The following is a 21,974-nucleotide window of genomic DNA, read 5'->3' as shown; positions in this document are numbered from 1 at the left end:
TTTTTCCTAATCAAATCCATTGAAAATATCGATTTCAGGTGAGGCAGGCTGCAACACTAGGAATCGATTATTTGACATACATTTAAAAACAGTGTTGCCGATTTGCAAGAAACGTCACTGAGATACGCCCTTACGTTAGCAGGGGTGACGAAACGTTTAAATTAGAGTTTCAAGTGCTAGCTATCAAAATTGGTTTGTTCAGGGTTTTTTTTTTTTCATTGAGTAATGTATTATTCTTCAGTGAAAGGTAAATAAATTATAAATATGTTTTTATAAGTTTAATCAAAAACTCAGTGGCACGAGCACGGACAAAATTCTATACAGGACGTTTTGGAACATGTGAAGAGAAGATTTGGAACACAGGTACCACAGAAACACGCCGGTGCAGATTCCTTTCACCACTCTGTCCAGCAGGTACATCCTGAGAACAGTTCATAAAAAGCATGCCATGCGTAAGAACAAACATCTCAGAGAACATTTCACAACATGTCATGACATTTCGCACAAGTTCTGGAGGAATGCGACAGAGATGCCGGAGAGACCCACCAGAAGTACTGATTGTGTCCAAGTTTTGTTTTGTTGCTCTTATACAGTTTTTATTAGAAAAGAAAAAAAGAAGAAAAAAGAAGAGAAAAAAAGGGAAAAAAAATAAAAAAGAAAAAAAGGAAAAACTGGGGAAAAGGGGGGGAAAAAATCAATCAACAGCACAAAGCGTTTTTGGACTTTGAAAAAATGAGTTTTGTGACGTCACAGATTTTTTTATATAAGCTCACTTTTTTTAAAGCCAATACTGATCACCGTTAGGTATTGCACGATACCATGATTTTTCTTTGTCATCTCGAGAGAATTTTCCTTACATTTCGTGAAAAATATCTTATAATACTTACTCATCTTTTGTGGTCCAATTATTATTTTCATGACTTCTTATAATCAGGCGTCCTTGATAACGTCATCTAGCGGAGTTTTCCTATGATGTCATTTTTGCTTTTCTGGATGGCGTCATCAACGGTATGATCAATAGATATTTCCGATAACATCATTAATATATGCGCTTTTCATGATCTCATCAATGGGCGCTTCCGATTACGTCATCAGGAAATTAATGGTTGATAATGTCATCAGCAAAGCAATGATGAAATCATCGTGGTTTTCCTGGTGATTTTTATGTGTTCACTTCTACCAACGTTCTAATTGGTCGATGAATTAGCCAATCAGAAATCTAGAGACTAAATTGAGATACGTTTGTTTTTGTATCTGAAATCAATGTCGGTATAGTGTCTTTAGTTAAATGTTACGTTCGTTTTTGAATGTTCTTACCTTCGAATGTTTATCCTTGCTTCCGGTAGTAATGAGAGATCATTTTTCAAGAGATAAATGTATCCACCTTGGATGATGTTTTCGAAAAAGGTTTTCGGAGCCACATTCTGAAAGTTGAAGTCGAAATCCTCACGGTCCGTGGAGTGAATTTCATCGCACAGGGCAAGGAACTTGTTATTGTAGAATGTCCACGATTTAGTTGTAAAGTAACATAAAGCCATCATCGCCAGATAATACCTCCTGTACAGTTTGACCAATCTAAAAAGAGTAAGAAACAATTTCAAAGCGTCTTGTCAAAAAGAACGTCTACACAAAATTTTTGGAAATTAATTTTTTGACGGATTATATTCTTGGAGGATACACAGATCCACTCCTAAAAATACGTTAAACAAGGTGGTGAGATGGTGCTGGGTCGACACCATTTTGTGGGGGAAATATATCGCAAAAGTTCCAAAAATTTTAATTAGAGTAAAAAATATTGAGCTCTATTGCGTACCAGCACAAGATTGAGGAGGGAGAGCGTTTAGCTCAGGTAGATTGCATTTGAATATTCAGTTGAATTATTTAGTCGTTTTTTTTCTCAAAATACGTGAAATATGGTTACAGTTTTTAAAGTTTGATTCTGACGCTGGAGGATCGCGTTCTTACCGTCACTATGCCTTCTAGGTTTTTTTTTTTTTACTACTTTAAATAGCCCACAAAGGCTAATCCTGCGCTTCAGTCCCGTCCCCCCTCCGTCCCTAACGACCAGTCCCAGGCAACCATTCTTTGAAACTATCAAACTCGGGTCGCTTTGCCGGGAATCGAACCCGGGACCTCCCGATTAGAGTCCCTTTATACCCAGAGTTAAGACAACTCGATTATCAGCTGACTGGCAGCCGGCCTTGGCTGGCCATGGAGGCCGAAACGAGTGCACCCAAACGAACGATATTGAGGGATAAGGATCAGGAATCCTGCGATGTTTGTCACACAAAAACAACAACATCAACAAATTGATCAATTAAAAAGAAAATGAGATTGGTTTGTGAATAATTTCTTAATCTATTCTCATTTTGGACCGATGAAAATGACAATTTACTCTTGATAAACCACAATTAGGTAATATTTTCATTATTCTTGTTCACATTCGAGGTGCCGCCATCTTGGTGCACTCGTTTCGGCCTCCATGAGCGAGAACCAATCAGAATTGGATTTTTTTTTGGCCACTTTCAGCCCAACCAAAAGTGAGTTGTCTTAACTCTGGGTATAAAGGGACTCTACTCCCGATCTTAGAGGTTAGGGGATCATTAGGTTAGGTTAGCGCTACTACCACTACACTATAGACCATAGGTGGCCGACCGAGGAAGTGCCACCATAGGAGGTGCGCGCACTGCGTACGTGTTCATCCTTAAGCTACATTAATTAAAACTTTAAAGCCTTGTCTTTCTCTTTCGAGGAACCTTTAGTAAATCTGAACTACTAAATTAGAGAAAAAAAGCTCCAAAATTGAAGAAGTAGACAGTCATTTACTCGACATTTTGAGAAACTTATTAAAATATTTATTTGAGATTTTATTTTAAAATGGTCCTATAAAATCTCATTCATAGATCTAATTAAACCTTAACTCTAACCATCCAACTATGAGATTCATCAATATTAAAATTCCGTATAACCATATATCAACAGAATCCAACTTTGTTTTTTTAACAAAAAAATAGAAAGATTAACTAACGGTTATATAGAGACTTATATTTTATAACGGATGTACAATGATAAGATAGCAAAAATAATAATATAAGAAAAATAAGTATCAGGAAGAGTTTGTAAAATGAATAACGGCAAATAGGAACAGTTATACCTTGTTTTAGTAATACTGCCCGTTATATTATAATGATCATCTTTACATCGATCCATATAAAAATAGAACTAAAATTGGGTACTATTATCACAGTAAATATCCTTTTTTTTTTTTTTTTTTTTTTTTTTTTTTTTAATCGTCTTACACCCGTTATTCAAAGCTCTCTTTTTACGAAAAGTTTAACATCATTTACAATTCGGATGTATAAGATTTACTATTGTTTAAATTTCTTTTCCATGAAGCTCTGTTACCTAATACGGAGGAGACTCTCTTAAAATTACTTTTATAAAAATAAATTTGGAAAAAGTAAGAACATCAATCTCATAATAATGTCATCGGATATTAGTGTAACAGTGGATGAACACTTACAAGGGTTGCCTGTTCGTCAGTTTCAAGAGATTATCGAGTAATAGTGCCGGTATCAAATGCTGCAAGATGTGATTAACATAGAAACAGGTATGATTCTTCGTAGTCACACAGCTTGGGTACCAAAGGACTTTCGGGAAAGGATACTTCATCAACGCTTCCATGCCCATGTCGTTCAGTTCTCTAGTGGATATTGATAAATACCTTGAAGAACTGTTGTAAACTGGTAGGATCCCTTTTTCCTTGTCCCTGCGGAAAAATTAATCAATTAATCATCAATTCCTGATTGTAAGTAATCGCGCCAGCTGTGTGTTAACTTTAAAGGGCGTTAGGAGTGTGCCGTGCTAAGGAAAAACGGCATTTCGACGGTGTAAATCGGCAATCACATAACTCGTATGCGGTGTCTGAAAACCTCCGCCTCCATGTTATTTTTTGAAAGGAGAACGAATCGACATCATTCCTTGAAGTTTATGTAGAATTTTCTTCGCACAGAGAAGAAAAATCACGGCAGTTTTAAAGAATTGCCGTTGAGTAGTTTTCCGTTTGAAAAATAAAGTATGACAGGAAGTCCGCGACGTCGCAAACTGAGTTATGTGATTGCCGATTACACCGTCGATATGAGCACTCGAGTATCGCCAAATTTCCTCTCAGAAATTATTTTGTTTTGAAGAGAGTTAGTCATACTTTTCCTTGAAATTTCTAAATGTTTTGGACTAAAGTGGGAACAAAATTGTCTGAAAATATTGAAGAACAATTTTCTCAAGTTTTTTATGGTGAATTTATTCCTCACTGAAGGAGATATGGCAACGCCTGAAAGCGCATACGGCGTTCTTCCTTAGCATGGCAGAATCCGCAACAAGAGAATTAAATAAAGGTGTTAGGGAAGCAAGCAAAGCGCTCTCAGTTAGTATCGCACGGTCAAACACTATACACAAACTTTAAAATGCTTGGGATGCAACTATTCGAGCTTTACGGATGTCCGTGCTGCATACGCACGAAATTAAAGGCGTTTTGACACTCTCGGCACTCACCGCTTCACCCGTGCCGCACAGCTGAGGAGAAAGAGCAGAACTTCACGTAATTTTCACAAATATAATTACTCGACTTAATTCTACTAATGTTTCCCCAGTACAACTCTACCATGCTACGGAAGAATGTCGTATGAACCTCTAGGCGTTGCCAAATTTCCTCTGATAAAATACGAATTTAATGGAGGAATTGTAAATATTTTTTATCTGATTTTTTCAGACAATTTTTCCGCAATTTATTCTAAAATATCTGATAATGTTAAGGAAAAATATACAAATAAAATTTCGTCAAAAATACATGTTATATCCGGGAAAATTTGGCAACTCTCGAATGTTCATACGGCGATCTTTCTTAGCACGGCATAAATGGGAATCGTTTACGTGTTTTTTGCCTTGTGATACGTCACATATCGATGGCTGAAGTGCTTCACCGTGTATCTCCATTGCGGTGTTTCAAAATCTCCACTCCTGGTTTATTTCTTCGAAAAGGAACAAGTCAACTGTACAGTTTGAATTTATACAGAATCTCCTGATACTATAAGCTGTCAAGCCTCCTAAATTTTCATTTCTGGTAACGCTAAGTTCTGCCGTTTGACCAGGCTCGGACTGGCGTGAAAAAAGTAATGCCGCGGCGACGTATTGTGACGGCCCCCGGGGGGGGGGGGAGACCCCCCAGTAAGGAGAGGAGGTCTGAGGGGCGGCCGCCCCCCGGAAAATTTTTGGATCCTTTATATCCCGAGAATGCAATTTTATCCTCCCGGACGCTTGTAAAATTGTCAACTATTAGAGGTTTGGATTGATACAATATTCGACCTAAAACGTAATTTTGAGAGCACGTAAGTTTTATTTTACGCCAAAAAATTTCACTTAATTAACTCGTAACAGTGGAGACGCCCAACTCGGGGGCCCCAGTCGTCGAAAACTAATTAACCCTTAGATTACAGAGTCTTAAAATTAATAAAAACAATTCTGGGGCCCCCAGCCTCGGGGGCCACGAGGACGACGGCAAAGAAAGAGAATTAAAAAAAAAATTGTGGGGCCCTCTTCCTCGGGGGCCCCGGGAAAGAGGGCCCCAGAATTGTTTTTATTAATATTAAGACCCTGTAATCTAAGAGTCAATTAGTTTTCGACGACTGGGGCCCTCGAGTCGGGCGCCTCCACTGTTACGTGATATTTCAGTGAAATTTTTTGACGTACCTAAAATAAAACTTAAGTGCTCTAAAAATTACGTTTTAGGTCGAATATTATATCGTCCTCGGGGGCCCCAGCCGCGATCGCGGCCTAGCGGCTCTGGCCAGTCCGAGCCTGCGTTTGACCCGGCCGACTACCATGCTTTTTGCAATTATCGAAAGGTACTTGTCTGTGGATGAGCCCGCTCTGTTCAGATTTTGTAAAAATGGCCTAGGTATTTTTATACAAGAGTAGAGCAAGGAGCTTAGAAAGGGGGCACAATTTGAAATTCCCGCCCATGCAAAATGGCGGGAATTTCAAATTTAGCGGAAAACTGAACTAGACGGGAAATGTTGAATCTTGGTCTTTTAGTAGGGTAAGGTAAGAGAATCGGAGGTATGATTCTTTGTTACAGACTAGCCAAAAGCGACAAAACGCTCCGTTCCGCTTCGTTTAAGTCTTGGTGTGAAGTTTGAAATAAATGACGATTTTTTCCATACGATTCATATTGGTCCAATCGCTCGCTTATGCTTTTGATTCTGGAAACCTAAGGTTTTCTCTCACTAAATATTTTCCTACACACCTGATGAGAAGAGTGTAACTGAAGCTTTTACTTACTTCCGAACTCCGGTGAGCCAAGCCGCGACTATCATGGCCTTCACCGACACGTCAACTGGCATGTAGTCTGGCACCGCGGATTTATCGGCCATCGTCGTCCGAATCACACCCTTCCCGACACCGACGAGCAGTCCTGTCGGTCCGTTGAAATTGTCGATCCACCCGGGAATAGGCTCTTTCAATGTTGAAATTACTGAAAAAAACACCTCAATTTATCAAAAACGCTCCTTTATCAAACAACGGCCGGTTGATTATTCAAAATTGATAGATGCTTTGTCCATCGGCGTTTTGTTTAGCAATTCCCTGTCTATCAACGCTTCTTGTCTATCAATGTTTGGTCTATCAACGCTTTGTTTATCAACGCTTTGTTTATCAATGCTTGGTCTATCAACACTCGGTACATCAACGCTTCGACCATGAAGGCTATTTCCATTTACATCTTCCGTCACATTTTTACGGCGCAATGATACAACTATTTGAGCTCTCCGGAATGCGTGAGGTATCACGCCGCATTTGAAGGAGTTTTCAAAACAGCCAAGTTCCGATACCCGGATTATCGTTTAGCATAGTTCATATTATTTTGTTATTTTCCGTACCACTTGTTTATTTGTAATCCTCCTATAAAAACCACCCATTTCCTAAATACAATTCTAGCGGGAGCGCACTTAAGCGCATTCATGACTGCAAAAATGTTAACGGAAATCGAAAAGGCCAGCGTGCATGAAGGCTTCTTCAATCGCAATCTTCCGTCGCGCCTTTCTAAGGCACAATGATACAACTTTTTGAACTCTCCGGAATGCGTGAGGTATCACGCCGCATTTGAAGGCGTTTCCAAAACAGCCAAGTTCCGATACCCGGATTATCGTTTTGCATAGTTCATATTCTTTTGTTATATTCCGTACCACTCGTTTATTTTTAATCCTCGTAAAAAAACCACCCATTTGTAAATACAATTCTAGCTGGAGCGCACTTCAGCTATGCATTCACCACTGCAAAAATTTCAGAGGAAATCGACAAGCCCAGCGTGCATGGGGGCTATTTCCATTTAAATCTTCCGTCGCATTCTTACGGCGCAATGATACAACTATTTGAACTCTCCGGAATGCGTGAGGTATTTTGGCCGCATTTGAAGACGTTTTCAAAACAGCCAAGTTCTGGTATCTGAATAATCGTTTCGCATAGTTCATATTATTTTGTTTTCATTTCTAACCACTTGTTTATTTATAACTAGCGAAACGCCCGGCGGGTCTAGAGGCTGCTAAAATATCTATTACCCCGAAAAATGGTGGTAGGGGAGCAAGACATGCCATAAAAAAATGATAAAATCGATGGAAAAATGAGTTGAGGGGAAAGGATGATGGAGCTAGAAAAATGAGCTGGGGGGAGGGAGGTAGAATAAATGCTGGCAAAAAAATTAAAACTAACCTAGCAATGTAGTAGTAGTAAAATAATTTTATTTTTAAGCGGTGCTTTAGCATCTAAGGCCATTTACACCTCTAAAGAGGGCAGTAACACTAATAAATTTACATGGAAATATCAGTAAAAATACAAAAGGGTTGAGGGAAAGGTTAAATTTTGAGATTAGTGGAGCGCATAAATTCAAAACGTTTCACAGGATGAGTATTCAGAAGTAAATTTTTAAGAGAGGGTAAGGGGTAGGGAAAAAAACATTTTCGGATATCTTTATAAAGTGGGCAACTTATAAGAACGATTTATTAAAAAAAGAAAGAAGAAAAAATGAAAAAAAGAAATTGAAATAAAACATCAGCTGAAAATAAACAAAGGTTAGCAAGGAAACCAAGGAATGGAACTCTCATAAAAATAGATTAGTGGAAAACAGCGTAAGTAGGGCACTTACGTTAATTACCGTTTATAAGTAAACGGTAAGTGCGATTTAACCAAAAATCTATACAGTTCTTTATAAGGCCAAAATGGACAAAATTACAAAAATTGAGTAGGCTAACGTAAATCGAACGATAGTTATCGTGAACGAAAGAATTGACGACATAGGTCGGGTAACTATTATAGGTAGGATGGGATGGGATGGGATGGGATGGGATGGGATGGGGATTCTCGTTTTTTGGGGGGCCTCGGGAAGGAGAACACTTCTGGTGATGGCAGCACAGCTGACGGGTCACTGGCCAAAGTCAGCAATACTCTTCTGTGGGTCGTGTAGCGGCCAGGGAAGTAGAATCCTAGTATTCAATAAACTCGGTCCAAAAGAACTATTTTCGAAACCCAGGATATGAAACTGGGTAATCTAAAGATGCGTGAGATTTACATACTTCGAGTGAGACGGAGATAAATACAGTGGTGAAAACTTACCGATTGAGGGTCTAAATACTATGACTGGCAACTCGTCTTTGTGCTCTAACATGATTTGCTCAGCAAGATTCTTTGTGAACGTATATGTGTTTGGAAACTTTCCGAGATATCTATAACAGACAATAGGAGATTGTATTAATTTTTTTCCAGAGTGGCAGTAGTGTATATATACCTCTAGCCAATTCGAGTTTTTAGGGGACTTGCGGCGAATAGACGGCAATCGAATATAGTACAATAAAACTTACTTTTCCGAGAGAATGTTCAAAGTGGCACGATCTACTTTTTCTGCGACATCGATTGCCTCTCTCCAGTCCACCTGCATTGGATATACTTTCTCTTCAACCTCCATCCTCATGCAGTTACAGTATGTCGTCGATACGTGCAACAAAGCCTAGAAAAAAAGATGATTCAAAAGTTTAAAACACGTTTTGTCAGCAGCCACTCAAGTAGCAGTGATCGCGATAAGTTGCGACTTGATCGGAGAATGTATCGCGAGTTCACCGACGTCGATTTATTATCATATTATCGGATAAAAAATTGCGATAGCATCACATACATTTGCAATAAACTCGCGATTTTATCGACGGCAATTTATCGCAATATTATCGGGACAAAAAATTGCGATAAATTGGTATAAAATTTAAATTTCATCGAACGCGATTTCATGGAGATAAAATTGGGACAAGATCAAGGATAATCGCTCAGATGTTGACGATTTTAGCGATGTAACCGCGCAAAAATCGTAGCAGAATCGCAACTTAATTCCAAAATATCGCGATTATTTCGTTGATGTATGCTACTTTGGTATTTCGACGATTAACTTGGTGAGTGTGATTTTAGGTCATCAACTGCATTGCACATCATGATTCCATTCGGAATTTGTATCACTTGATGTTTCTTAGGTAAGCGTTTAATTTGAGAGCCATGTCTAGTGTTAGTGTCCGTAGTGTTAGTGTTAGTGTCCGTTACACTGTGCTTACTAGGCTCTATTCGGACGAGCTGCCACAAGCGCCAATGATGTTTGTCTTATGAAAAGTATGCTCTTACAAGTTCCTTGAGACATTGTTAATGAACGTTTGTCATGCTTTTGCACCGATTGGAATACTTTATGCAATTAGGAGATACACTATTTCTGGCTCATTCGTGAATGCACCTATTTGCATAGAGAAAATAGCCGTAAATATAGGTAAAAAGGGACAGAAATAGTAATTCCTCATTGCAAAAAGTATTCAATTCGAAGTAAGACTATGTCAATTGCCCAGGGGCGTAGCTGGGAAATTTCTCTGGGGGGGGGGGGGGGCATGCATGGGACCACCTCTCGTGGTGAAGAGAGCGGGGGGTGAGGAATGGAGGATCCCGTTTTTCTGGGGGGGCACGAGATTTCTGGGGGTAGGCCCCCCAGGATCCCCCTAGCTACGCCCATGCAATTGCCAGTCTTTTTGTGTCTCTCATAAAATCGGCATTATGGCGCCTATGATATTCTGTCAGAAATAGGAAGATTCATCAGAGCTAAAGCCAAAAGAAAATTATAAATATTTCGAAAAAAATTAAAACAACGGCAAAAATCATTGCTTTACATCAGCTGAACAGTGAGCATGTTGTGTTGTGCACGTCTTTATTTCTGTTTAAAACTGTACGCAATACGTTCTCAGTTTTATAAAGCGCCTTCATTTTTGCCTGACACCAACCGTATTGTCGCCACGTCAGTATAAAGTTGCTCGAAAAAAGTTCCGACAATGTGGTAAAATGGTGCTGGATCCACGCTATTTTGCGGAAAAGGGTGGTCAGAACGTTCTAAAATTTCAAGGATAGTCAAACATTTTGAGCCACGCAAAATGATGTTTATCATTAGCAGTAATTTACCACCTTGTTACATACAGGACGGGCCATATTTTTCTGTGTTTTTTCTCTTGTTCAATGTAGCTCCATTCAGCGTATTGTGTTCACGGGCCGAATGTATTGACAGCAAGAAATTCGGAAGCATGTACATACAAATGGTTTTGGAATTCAAAATTAAATTGAAAAAGTTCCGGGTAATTTTGAGATCATGAATCCTCAAAATAAAAGAGAGGAAATATAATAATAGAAATGAATATTTGATTCGCATATCTTCACAGAAAAAAAATTATTCACCCCATTTTCAGGCTTAAAATTAACTGTATATTATAGGGCGCCATTTCCTAACCGCAGCGCGGCTCGAACTCAAGAGTGGCGCCTCACGGCAATGGAAACCATGAAGTGAACGCCTACATCCCATTAGTCTTCTATAGGCTAATATCGATGTCCAAAGTGCGAAACCACGTTTTTTCAACGCGTGGTCATTTTGGGTCATTTTCGGACTCAGCGCTAAAAATCTACCCAGGCTCAGTCAAGAATTAGGAGCAAATTTTGAAAAGTGTTTTTTGTCTTTTTTTTGTAGATAAGTGTAATTCCCTCTCTGAAGCTATGGTAAAAAAATCGATTATTAAGGTGTTCGTTGAAAACACCCTGTTTATCGACCCCTTTCCATAGGTTTAAATGACACATAAATCTATACATAGCAAAGCATGCCACGTCACTGGTGCGAGAGAGTCTTACCTTTAGATTAGGCATCTTTTTGGCAAGGTTGATGACTTCTCTGGTTCCGCGCGTGTTCATGCGGACTGCATCGGGGATGGGGTCGTCGAAGCGAACGCTGGCCGCGACGTGGAATATGATGGAGACATTTTTTATCAACAGATCCTCATCTTCTGCCGAAAGCCCCAGTTTCTCCTGCGTCACGTCCCCGTTGACGGGTACCACAATCCGCTCAAAAGCGCCTGGCTGTTCCCGCAGCACCCTTTCAAACACCTGCGCAATTATCATTAATATAAGAGTCGAAGGATTCCACCTTTTAGTCGATGTTGCCTTTTTCTTGTTCACTCAATGGGAAGTGTACCCTCCCCTCAAGTGAGATAGAATAGAGCACATTTACCTAGGAATTTGACATAATCAGGGCCGGATTTACCTACTTGCCGCCCATGGGCCGCCTGTACTTTGCCGCCCTCTTCTCATTCGTTTTGGAACATCAATAAAAACCATCAAGTGAACGTGCCAGCGGGGGTGGGGTGCATAAGACGCGTTTACTCGTGTTGGAAACATTTTTTGGGAAAGCCCTGTCAACACTACTAGCAAGAATTCACCGAACTTTGCGCGAACGTTAAGTTTCGTAAACCTATCTCTGCGTGGACAAGGCCTTCCATTCATAAGAAATGAACGAAAAAATTATGAAAGAACAAACATAAATGTGGTTTAATGATTTTAACCTCCGCCGCCGCGCCGCGCAGACCGCGGCGTTTTTGGAGCAATGCGTGAGGTATTCCGACAGTTTTGTAGGCGCTATGATTTTCACGCCGACGACCGCTGCTGAACGCTCTGTGTTTGACGCAATGCGTGGAGTATTCACGCAGCCTTGTAGGCGCTAGGCGATTCACGATGACCGCACTGCGTTTGCCGTAATGCGTGAAGTATTCGTGCATTCTTGTAGGCGCTATCCGTTTCACGCTGACCGCAATGACCGCACTGTGTTTGATGCAATGCGTGAAGTATTCGTGCAGTCTTGTAGGAATGTAGGCGCTAATATGTGTTACATGCCAACCGCCGCGCCGAGGGCTTCTCCTTTTTATTTCAAGTCCTCGTCATGATTTCTCTCTCATTGTCAGTCGCGCCGTTCCTAGCCAAATTGCGTGTTTGGTCTCTCTCTTAACTCGATTAATTAAAGGTGCTGTCTCTTGTATCACCGAAAGACGACACAATTAGAAATTACTAAACTCTCAGGAAATGAGAGATTTTGTTTGTATTTTTTTTCTAAATCCGATTTTTTTATATACCTACATTTAAAAAAATTGCAAAATTTGCCGCCTCCTAGATTTGCCGCCATGGGGTAATGCCTGATTTGACTATTTGCCAGCGTGTTCCGTATTACCTATATTTTCAATCAGTATTACAGCTGAAATTAAGAACATGGAGTTCAGCTTTCAGCCGCGTTGAGGTCACCGGCCTGAAAGCTAATAATATCATACCTTTTTTCCTCATTGATTTTGCTCAAACGAAGCAGACTTTTCTGAACCTTGCTAATTGCCAATATTGTTACAAACATAGGTATAATGCAATATTGTTAGCATTTTTTTACCAGTAGCTTTTGATTTATTGTGTATCTTATTGATAGCACAAAATTGTTCATTTGAGTCACGAGAATTGGCGAGCTTTTAGTTTTGGTTGCCCGGCCACTGATTCCTCCTAATCAGCGTCTCTAGGACGAGATACGTTGAGCGAGATTCCCAACCTGGCGAGCTGAATTACAGGCAAGTTGCGCTTATCTAGCTATTTTCATCTCTACTGAAGAGAGGCCCGGACCGGACACTGTTGCCTGAGCACGTGCTCCGCGACTCGTCAGTTTTTGCAATCAATCTAGGAGTCCTCAAGCCAAAGCTAGAAAGGCATGTTGAGCCTGTGGTCTTGAACCTATAAGCAACCTCCTCGGTGCGATATTTTGAGTCAATCTTCGACCCTTAAGACGAAACTAAAAAGGCATGTTGCGCCTATGGTCTTGAACCTGTGAGGGATCGCCTCAAGTGCGATTACCCCCCCCCCCCCCCAATTTGAACGCTCGCGAATTCTCGTGAGTGCTAACATGTGGACCACGTTGCGGTCACCTATAGCCGTTTTTTTTTTTTTTACAGAACTGCTAAAGAGAGCTAAAGTCCAGAAAACCTTGATGCGGTTTCTGGCGCTTGTTTTGAGTTCTATTTCGTCTTAGTCTGGGGGAGGAAAATTCGCGCTTCGTTTTGAAGTTTAGTCAAACTGCCATGTTGCAGCATCTGGCCCCTATTTCTTTAGTTGTTTCGGGTCGAGTGTTGCAACTGTGATGATATACAATTTTGATTAGTTTCGCTCTATATGCTACTGCAGCTAGAAGCAGCATTTTGTCGTTATATTCTGAGTTGCAAACCTCACCCATCAGATTGATTTTACCTCAATTTTTGAACTAGGTTCTTATCGAAGACAGCGACGTATTCATTCCCCACCCTTAGGGGTCAGTATTCTGGACACGCATGGGCCGATTTTTTATTTTTTGGTGTCGATTTAGATTGAAATCTCCCACTTTTTCTGAACCCGAGGAGATAATTAATTAATCATGTAATATAGGATTCTTTGAAAAAATGTGCATCATAGAAAAGTATTTTAACTGGTTTTTAGTTCCTGAAAGAACATTTTCACAATTTTAACGAAAACTCTGATTTTTAAAGTGAGGGCCCCTCTTTTACCCCCAAGGGGAGCTAGGGGGGCTCCGGTGTTGGAAATTCAGGTCACTGTGATGGGAAAACAGTGCAAAGCAGAGCCGCGTTGGAAGTTTTCGGACTCTGCACTCGCTGTTTTCCTGGGCGACTTGGCAAGTTTCAGTGCATTTTCTGCTCCTACTGAAACTTGCTGAGTCTGCTTGAATCGGCGAGTGACTGGTGCGAGGCTTCCTAACGCGGCTCCTCAGTCCGAGTTCTTAGCGATGTATAGGTAGAGGGCGACGCCCATCAGAGTCCTCTGTTTTCACGAATACAATATCTGTCTGCCATAAGACTCTGGTTTTTTCTTTTTTGGTTTTATTTAGTCATCCTCGTTAGAGGCCTGTCATTCCAACATCCGGGACCATGAAATTCGGATTCTTTGGGATCGATTCCCTCTTCGTTCCCGCAGTCCTGGACTTTTTCTAGTGGCGATTCCAGCAACTTTGGCAAAACTTTTTTTTTTTTTTTTTTTTTTTTTTTTTTTGTTTTTTAAACTGTCAGTACTCCATTTTAATCCATTGAATATTTTGATGTTTGGTGATACAGACTGCCTCACCCAGAATCGATTGTTTAACATACAGTTAAATGGAGGAAAACAGGGTTGCCAACTTGCAAGAATCGCAACTCACTGAGTCCGAACTAAGATAAGCGAGAAAAAATCCTGATGCGGAAGCAGTGGCGTGGCGTGAATTGCGATTTATAGATTGTTATGCCATTTAAACCTGTGGAAAAGGATCGATAAACAGGGTGTTCGCAGCGAACACCTTAATAATCGATTCTTTACCATAGGTTTAAATGGCATAACAATCGATATATCGCAATTCACGCCACGCCACTGTGCGGAAAGGCTGGGCTACCCTGTGTTTGAGAGGCTTGGAGGACGGTGCAGCTATTGCTATTTCGAGCGTGTTGGAATTTTCGAAATTACATGGATCCTTATGGTGGAAAGAAAGTTCAAACTGACTTTTCGATGCTTAAAAACTGGAATTATGGAGCAAATTTTTCACAGAATATGCTTGAAGACTAATTTTACTTAAAATTATTAATATGTCAATTTTTCCAAAAACTGCACTTATATGTGCATTGTGCTCCAAGCCCCTTGTTTGATGATTGGTGGGAATATTCGTGGGAGCTTACCGGTTGTTCTGTTAGCTCTTTGATTCGGTCGGCAGCGTTCTTGTCTTTCTTCTGGCGGACCAGCAGGTAGATTTTAGCGACGGAGCCGCAGGATCGGACCAATTTCTCGATGAGCACTTTGCCCATGAATCCGGTGCCGCCTGTGATCAGCACATGTTTGTCCCGAAAAAATTCCGGGATCGTGGGCTCCATCTCACTTTTTTGCCCCTCACTGGTTGGCCTGTAAAGTTAGAGACATTCCTTCAGCATTTATTCCGAGGAAAAGTGCAAAATGGACGTATTTCTATCAAACGGAACTGTGTGCAGGTGGAAAAGATGGGGTGTGCTCGTTAGTGCTCGGGCCATAAGAATGAATGGGAAATATAAAGCCCCCAAGACGAAGCCGCTAGCCGCCGCTCCAATTGACCGTATTTCTGCCAAACGGAACTACGTGCATTAAGTCATGAGCCCTGAGACCCCTAAGAATGCATGCACAACAGGGCTCACGTAATAATGCTCATAGTGCCGTTTGGCAGAAATACGTTCAATTGCCCTTCGTCGACTTTAATTCATAAGCTCTGTGCACAACGCTCTTGACACATGCCCATAGCTCATAGAGTGTGCACATAGTTCCGTTTGACAGAATGTAAAATCCCGCTTATAATTACGCAAACGGAACTGTGTGTCAACTGAATGCAAAACTCATGAGCCGTGGGCATGTGTCGAGAGCGTTGTGCCAGGGGCTCGTGAGTTAAAGTCAACGAATGTCTACTGGAGCGGCGGGCGGCTACGTCACTGGCGCTTTATATTTTTCTTTCATTCTTATGGACCGAGCACTAACGAGCACACCCCATATTTTTCACCTGCACATAGTTCTGTTTGATAGAAATGCATCCAAATGAAGTTCAATGTATTGAAATAGATTCGCGTAAAGGATAGGTAGGGCCGTTTTTAAGCCCACCGATGTAGGAGAGTTTCCAGATTGATAGTGATAAATCCCAAGTAGCATTTTTCAACGGAAAAATCACGATTTGTTGCGATTTTATCGGCGATAAAATCGCCAGAATCATCAACATCTGAGCGATTATCCTCGATCTTTTGCAATTTTATTGCTCGGCAATTTATCGCGATATCATCGAAACAGAAATGGCAATGTATGGCGATTTAATTTCGATTGTGTCGTAGAAAATTGATCGCGATTTTATCGAACCAAAAACTGCGATTTAATCGCCATAAATCGCAATTTTTACTTCGCAAATATTGCGATAGATTGATACCGATATACCCGCGATAACCGAAGAATAAAATGGCAATTTATCGCGATCACTGCTACTTGGGATAAGTTATTATAGTCAATTTCTTGTCTACTCATTGGAATGAAACTTTCACTATATAGCACGTTCAACCTACAATATTGTAGGTTGAAAGTTGCCACCAATCAGTAAAGTAAGGCGTGTTGCTTACACATTTCCGCTCTACTTGTCACAGTCTTAGAATGGCGAAGCAACAGGCCTAACATGGATTGATTATACAATTATATTGCAATTACACTTACGCAATTTAGTTGCAATTTGGTCAAATTTTCTTCCATTACCAAAGCAAGGTTCTTGAAAAGCGTACAACTTGGGCCAGAGTAAAGTGGAACAGGGAATTCAACATCGTAACTTTTGCTTTAAGGAACGGTCATCTTAATTTGACGTACTTGTTACGGTGGGCCACATTTTGCAACTAGGAACTAAAATTTCCGGCTCATTTTGGAAACAACGATGGGTGCTTTTTTTGTACGAGTCAGATATTGCGATTCCTTATTGCAACATGCAGTCCAAGTATTTGCTTACTAAGCACGGCTACGGTAATTTAAAATATGTTCTTTCGATGTACGACAAGAGTTGGTTGTTAATTAATTGAGGTGATCTACATGATAACTTGTGAGGGCGGGCTCTAAAAAATAGAAAAAATTGGATCTGGTTTCGGTTTCAGTTTTTTTTTCTCTCTGTAACGAGGCGTTCAACACGCAGGTACCACCGCTTTCGAAATGTTGAACCCTGACCTCTAAGAGTTGACTTCGCGGAGACTTGACCTAATTTAGTAACTGGCACGTCTGCGAGACCAAAGCAGTGTGCTAAAACAACGTCACACATACCGAGCTTCATCATGAAGTATTTTCTTTTCGTTGCGGTAAGACAGGGATCAAATTAGACATAAATGTCTTCGCCTTTTTACTGATGAAAATGCTATTATTTTGAAGTCTTTGTTAGGTTTAAAAAAAAAAAAAAAAAAAAAAAAAAAAAAAAAAAAAAAACATGTTGAATTGATATTTTTTCATTTTTATTTTCTAGAGCACAAATTTATCATGCAGTTGACGTCTCGCGAGTATTAAGGCTGTTGTTTACAAAACGACATGACAATGAATTATGATACAACGTTGCCTAAAGTCTATACAAGGTCTGTGGCGATTTTCTGAGTTGAAAACAGTGTTTTCCCTTCATTTAAATCCATTAAAAATATTGATTTCAAGTGAGGCAAACTATTTTACTAAAAATCGATTGTTTTACATATATTTGATGAAAGAAAACTAGCGTTGCACTTTTTAAGTATCGTCACTGTGCAAGGTGTCCCACATTACACGTGTGCCAGGCTTAGCTGCTGAGGAAAAACGTTGTCTGTAGAACCGGACGTCACCAAATTTTGGATGAATAATTATACTTGAAGAAAGTTAGGAAGATATTTTCATGGAATTTTCATAATCATTAGATAAATTGAGCAGAAAATTCTCTAAAACTTTTATAAAATAAGAGCCCACAAGATGATCCAAAAATTCTATTTATCAAAAAAAATTTGGCAATGATTAAATGTCTATCTCGATGGTGAAACTGCAAGAATGCGTATTTATCGGTTTGCGGCGTTGCAGGCTTCCTGTCATACCTCATTATCTACATGAAAAATTACTGAACTTCAGTCATTGGAAACTTCAGTCATTTTTCTTCTCCATGTGGAGGATTCTGTAAAAATTTCAAATCTTTGATATTGGTTCTGTTTCCTCTCAAAAAATAAAATAGTATAGTGTACATTTTGAAACACCGCGACCAAGATACGCATTTTGCAGTTTCACCGTCAATATGACGTTTTTACTTACCGATTTACAATTGGTATCTGAGCAGAGGACAATGATATTGGGAATAACGCCTTGATGCAACTGTTAGTGCTCCAGGGACATCCGTGTTGCATGCTAAAACTTGAAGGCGCTCCGATCATTCTAGCCCATGAATCAATGCTCACAGCGACAGGCAGTCACAACTTGGTGTGGAAGGTTGGATATAATATCCTCATAAGTAGATATAGTGCGAAAATTAGTTTTGATTTGAAATTAGGCGCCTCATCCCAGAAAATCATCTTGCCACAAATTCGTAACGGCGTCCCACACACTGATGCGTGCACTGCTTCATGGACTAGAGTGACAAGGACGCCTTCCAATTTGTCTAATGCAACACGCGGGAATACGAATGCGAGTAGGTGTATCGAGGCGTTATAATCAACTTAATTCAATGCGTTGCTTCTGTTGAGTGAGATATTCGCAGTTAAACCCCCACCACGTCTCATTCTGCTGCAGTGTCGATTCAATTAATAAATCAGTCCATTTAAAAATTTTGATATTTTAAAGTTGTGTTTGGTTAAAAAAACATGTTTATTCGATCGTTTTTTTTTTTATTTTCTGGGGCACATTTTCCTCAGGTGATGCTTCTCAGAGACTAAGACTGCTGCTGACACTTCGCCGCTTCGGCGAGCGATCAGTCGCTATACAAGGTGTCCCATACCACCCGTGCCCGGTTTTGTGCTCGGTTAACTACTCGAGGTCGCGTCGACGTCAATGACCGCGGACTTAAATAAGGGCTGATGCTAATCCTAGCAAACATAGTCAATCAAACATCCGTGAATGTATGTCCTAAAAATAAAATGAGATTGTAACGGTTCTTATGAGACTATAGGTTTGGAATGGATCTACCTGGACAATTTTACGCAGATGGGAGGAGATGGAACGATCTACTTATCAAAGAGTCCGATTGAATGGAAAAACCTCATATGATAACATATTTTTGAGGGAAAGGGGGAGGGCCGATCTAAAATTAGGATGTAGTTTCAAAATATTTAGATGGAGAGAGGGAGAGGGGGATAAAGAGAGAGATTTAGAGGTGTGCTATCTCCTACTCATACCATGAGTGTTACTCAACCTTCTTTTTTCACTCATACACTTTCATTCCACCGCATGTCTTCGCAGTTTGGATAAGGAGCCGCTCATATATAGCCGTGGTTCTTCATGACGTATTAATGGCGCGGCGGAGTAAAGACGTCTAGCATTGCGTGACCCCATGCAAAAAAAAAAAAACCAAGGAAAAGCGCGAGTTTTTGGGAAACGTTTCGGTAGTTTTAACACAGATGTTGTCAATGAAACCCGAATGCATGTTTAAGTAGAGGAGAGGGGGGAGCGGGGGTATCAAGCAGAGTGTGACGCGATTTCAAGGAATGGGGGATGACCTGCAATATACGAAGACGGTTCCAGAAGTTTTGCACGGGTCCACGTTTTGTACAGGTGCTGATGAGGAAAGCTAGCAAGCCTCGGTTTACAGAGTCGTTCTTTAGATTAACTCTTCACATACTAATGTAAGTAAGCAAATGTCGAGCACATTTCGTCAAAAATCGACCGAGATGCAGTATTTTTCTGGAGACGTGTTGCGTTGAACCCTACCAGATTGAGGACTGTTTTTTAAAAAAACAAGAACATAGATGAGAGATAGGGGAGGGGGGGTTGGTGAATGTCAGGGATTTCCGATTGCTGGGGGACTCCAACACACTGAAAACACGACAACCCTGCTAATGTATTTGCTCCCTATCTTTGCATAGAGAGCTTATTTTGATGAAGAAGAGGACTCTTGAAGGTAGCGTGGGGTATATCCCCTCTTTTACGGCCTCCACTTTAGAGATTTTTTGAGCTTTGGGGTTGATTTCAGAGAAAACCAGAGGCGCCATCATGGTTCTCCCAAAAGTTTACATAGGAATCAGTCATTAAATCGCAAATTCCTGACACATATATGAGTTCCATTTCGACACAATATATGAACGGCTCCTAGATGTATACTGCCGTGCTAAGGAAGAACGCCGTATGAACATTCGAGAGTTGTTAAATTTCCTTTGGTAATACATGTGTTTTTGACGAAATTCATGCACAATTTCCCCTAAAAGTTTCGGATATTTTAAATTAAATTGCGTAAAAAAAAGTCTGAACATTATGGAAAAAAACATTCAAAATTTTTCCAGTATATTCGGTTTTTATCGAAGGTAATTCGGCAACGTCTGAAGGTTCATTCGGCGTTCTTCCTTAGCACGGCACCATACGAAACTGTACAAAGGCTGTTGTTTACCTTAGAACGGACGGTAAACAGCGGAAAATCACGTGAGTGAGAATAATTTTTCAAGTTGCGGCAACACAGGGTGAACAAGAGTCCTTATCCTGACGGCACAACACAGCACTTTTCTTTCGTTCGCACTCGAGTTACACGCACCAAGAAACACAGAATCAAAGCATCCTCAGGAAGCTGCACGCACCACACCGAAGATCGGACGGAAAAAGCCTCGTCAACGTGTTTCTCAGACGAGTTGGAGATGACGAATTCACGGCTGGCGCTTTCGAAACGCTGGAAAATGCGTTGCCGTCGGCCGAGGCGCGGGGCGCGGGCGGATAATGTTATGGTAATTAAAACGCGGGGCAGAATTCGATTGACCGATGTTTTGTCAATTGTCCGACTCGCGGCACCTCGCCGGGGGCTTTTGACCAGGTTGCCCATTTGAATTCAGCGAAGTGACGCTAGGCAAATGCGAAGAACGAAAACTCGCTCCGGTCCTGATGCGGGGGAACTTTACCGCCGTCCTAAGGAAGAACGCCGTATGAACTTTCGAGAGTGGCCAAATTTCCTCCGATAAAATCTTTAATTTTGAAGAAAGTTATGAATATTTTCTCCGGAAAATTTCAGGAATTTTAGGTGCAATCGCGAACAAAATTATCTGAAAAATCGAAAGGAAAATATTCATAAGTTAACCAGAAAATTTGTTTTTCATCAAAGGAAATTTGGCAACGCCTGAGGGCTCATACGGCGTTCTTCCTTAGCACGGCAGTTTAACGTGCGCCCGTTTTTGACGGAGTTTACTCAATTCGGGGTGATTCAACATTTAAGTCGGTGACGAAGCGTGAATCACGAAATAAAAAGTATCACAATCCCAACTACACTCCCGGCTGATTTTGGCACCAAATATAAGAGTAGTTGTACCAGTCAGAGGTATGGTTGAGACTGCCAAAAGCGAGGTTGGATCTATCATACTTCTAGCTAGTGCAACAACTCGTATACCTGGTCCCAAAATCAGACAGGAGTATACTGCCGTGCTAAGGAAAAACGCCGTATGAACATTCGAAGGTTGCCAAATTCCCTCGAAAAAGACATGTATTTGTGAATAAAGTTTTGCATAGTTTTCCTTGAAACTTTCAGATGTCTTCGATTAAATTGCATGCAAAATTGTCTGAAAATTTTGGAAAAAATATTCACAATTTTTCTAATAAATTCAGTTATTATCGAAGGAAACTTGGCAACGTCTGAAGGCTCATACGGCGTTTTTCCTTAGCACGGCAGTACAGTTGGGATAGTCACACCCTTTTTTTCAGCGTGGTCGATTATCGATATTTCCTCATTTGAAGCTATGGTAAAGAATCGATTATCGATTGTTCGTTGCGAACACCTTGTTTGTCGATCCTTCTCCATAGAATTAAATGGCAGATTAATGAAATGACGTCGGGCAAATGAGGAGAACAAAAACTCGATTGCAGGAGGAGCCTTTGCATGCGTCCGTTGA

General features: G+C 40.6%; 1 protein-coding gene across 3 annotated transcripts in view; it reads right to left on the bottom strand.

Moving 5' to 3' along the window:
• Window positions 1-263: 263 nt before the first annotated feature.
• The window catches only part of LOC109032023 (putative fatty acyl-CoA reductase CG5065), a 92,322-nt gene continuing 70,611 nt past the window's right edge, over window positions 264-21,974 (bottom strand). For 2 of the 3 annotated variants that reach the window (XM_019043917.2, XM_019043915.2), the window contains exons 2-9: window positions 15,099-15,318; window positions 11,239-11,490; window positions 8,907-9,052; window positions 8,662-8,771; window positions 6,337-6,529; window positions 3,524-3,769; window positions 1,318-1,575; window positions 264-421 (exon numbers count right to left, since the gene is read on the bottom strand). In XM_019043917.2, coding sequence (XP_018899462.2) covers window positions 283-421; window positions 1,318-1,575; window positions 3,524-3,769; window positions 6,337-6,529; window positions 8,662-8,771; window positions 8,907-9,052; window positions 11,239-11,490; window positions 15,099-15,290 — 1,536 coding nt within the window. In that variant the 5' untranslated portion in view covers window positions 15,291-15,318 and the 3' untranslated portion in view covers window positions 264-282. Of the gene's footprint in view, window positions 422-1,317; window positions 1,576-3,523; window positions 3,770-6,336; window positions 6,530-8,661; window positions 8,772-8,906; window positions 9,053-11,238; window positions 11,491-15,098; window positions 15,319-20,494; window positions 20,872-21,974 lie in introns of those variants that run through there. The other variant, XM_019043916.2, reaches the window with a different exon arrangement.

The sequence above is a fragment of the Bemisia tabaci genome, chromosome 2 (genome assembly GCF_918797505.1).
Source record: "Bemisia tabaci chromosome 2, PGI_BMITA_v3".
Taxonomy (NCBI): Eukaryota; Metazoa; Arthropoda; class Insecta; order Hemiptera; family Aleyrodidae; genus Bemisia; species Bemisia tabaci.
This window is presented reverse-complemented; position numbering and strand designations above follow the sequence as displayed.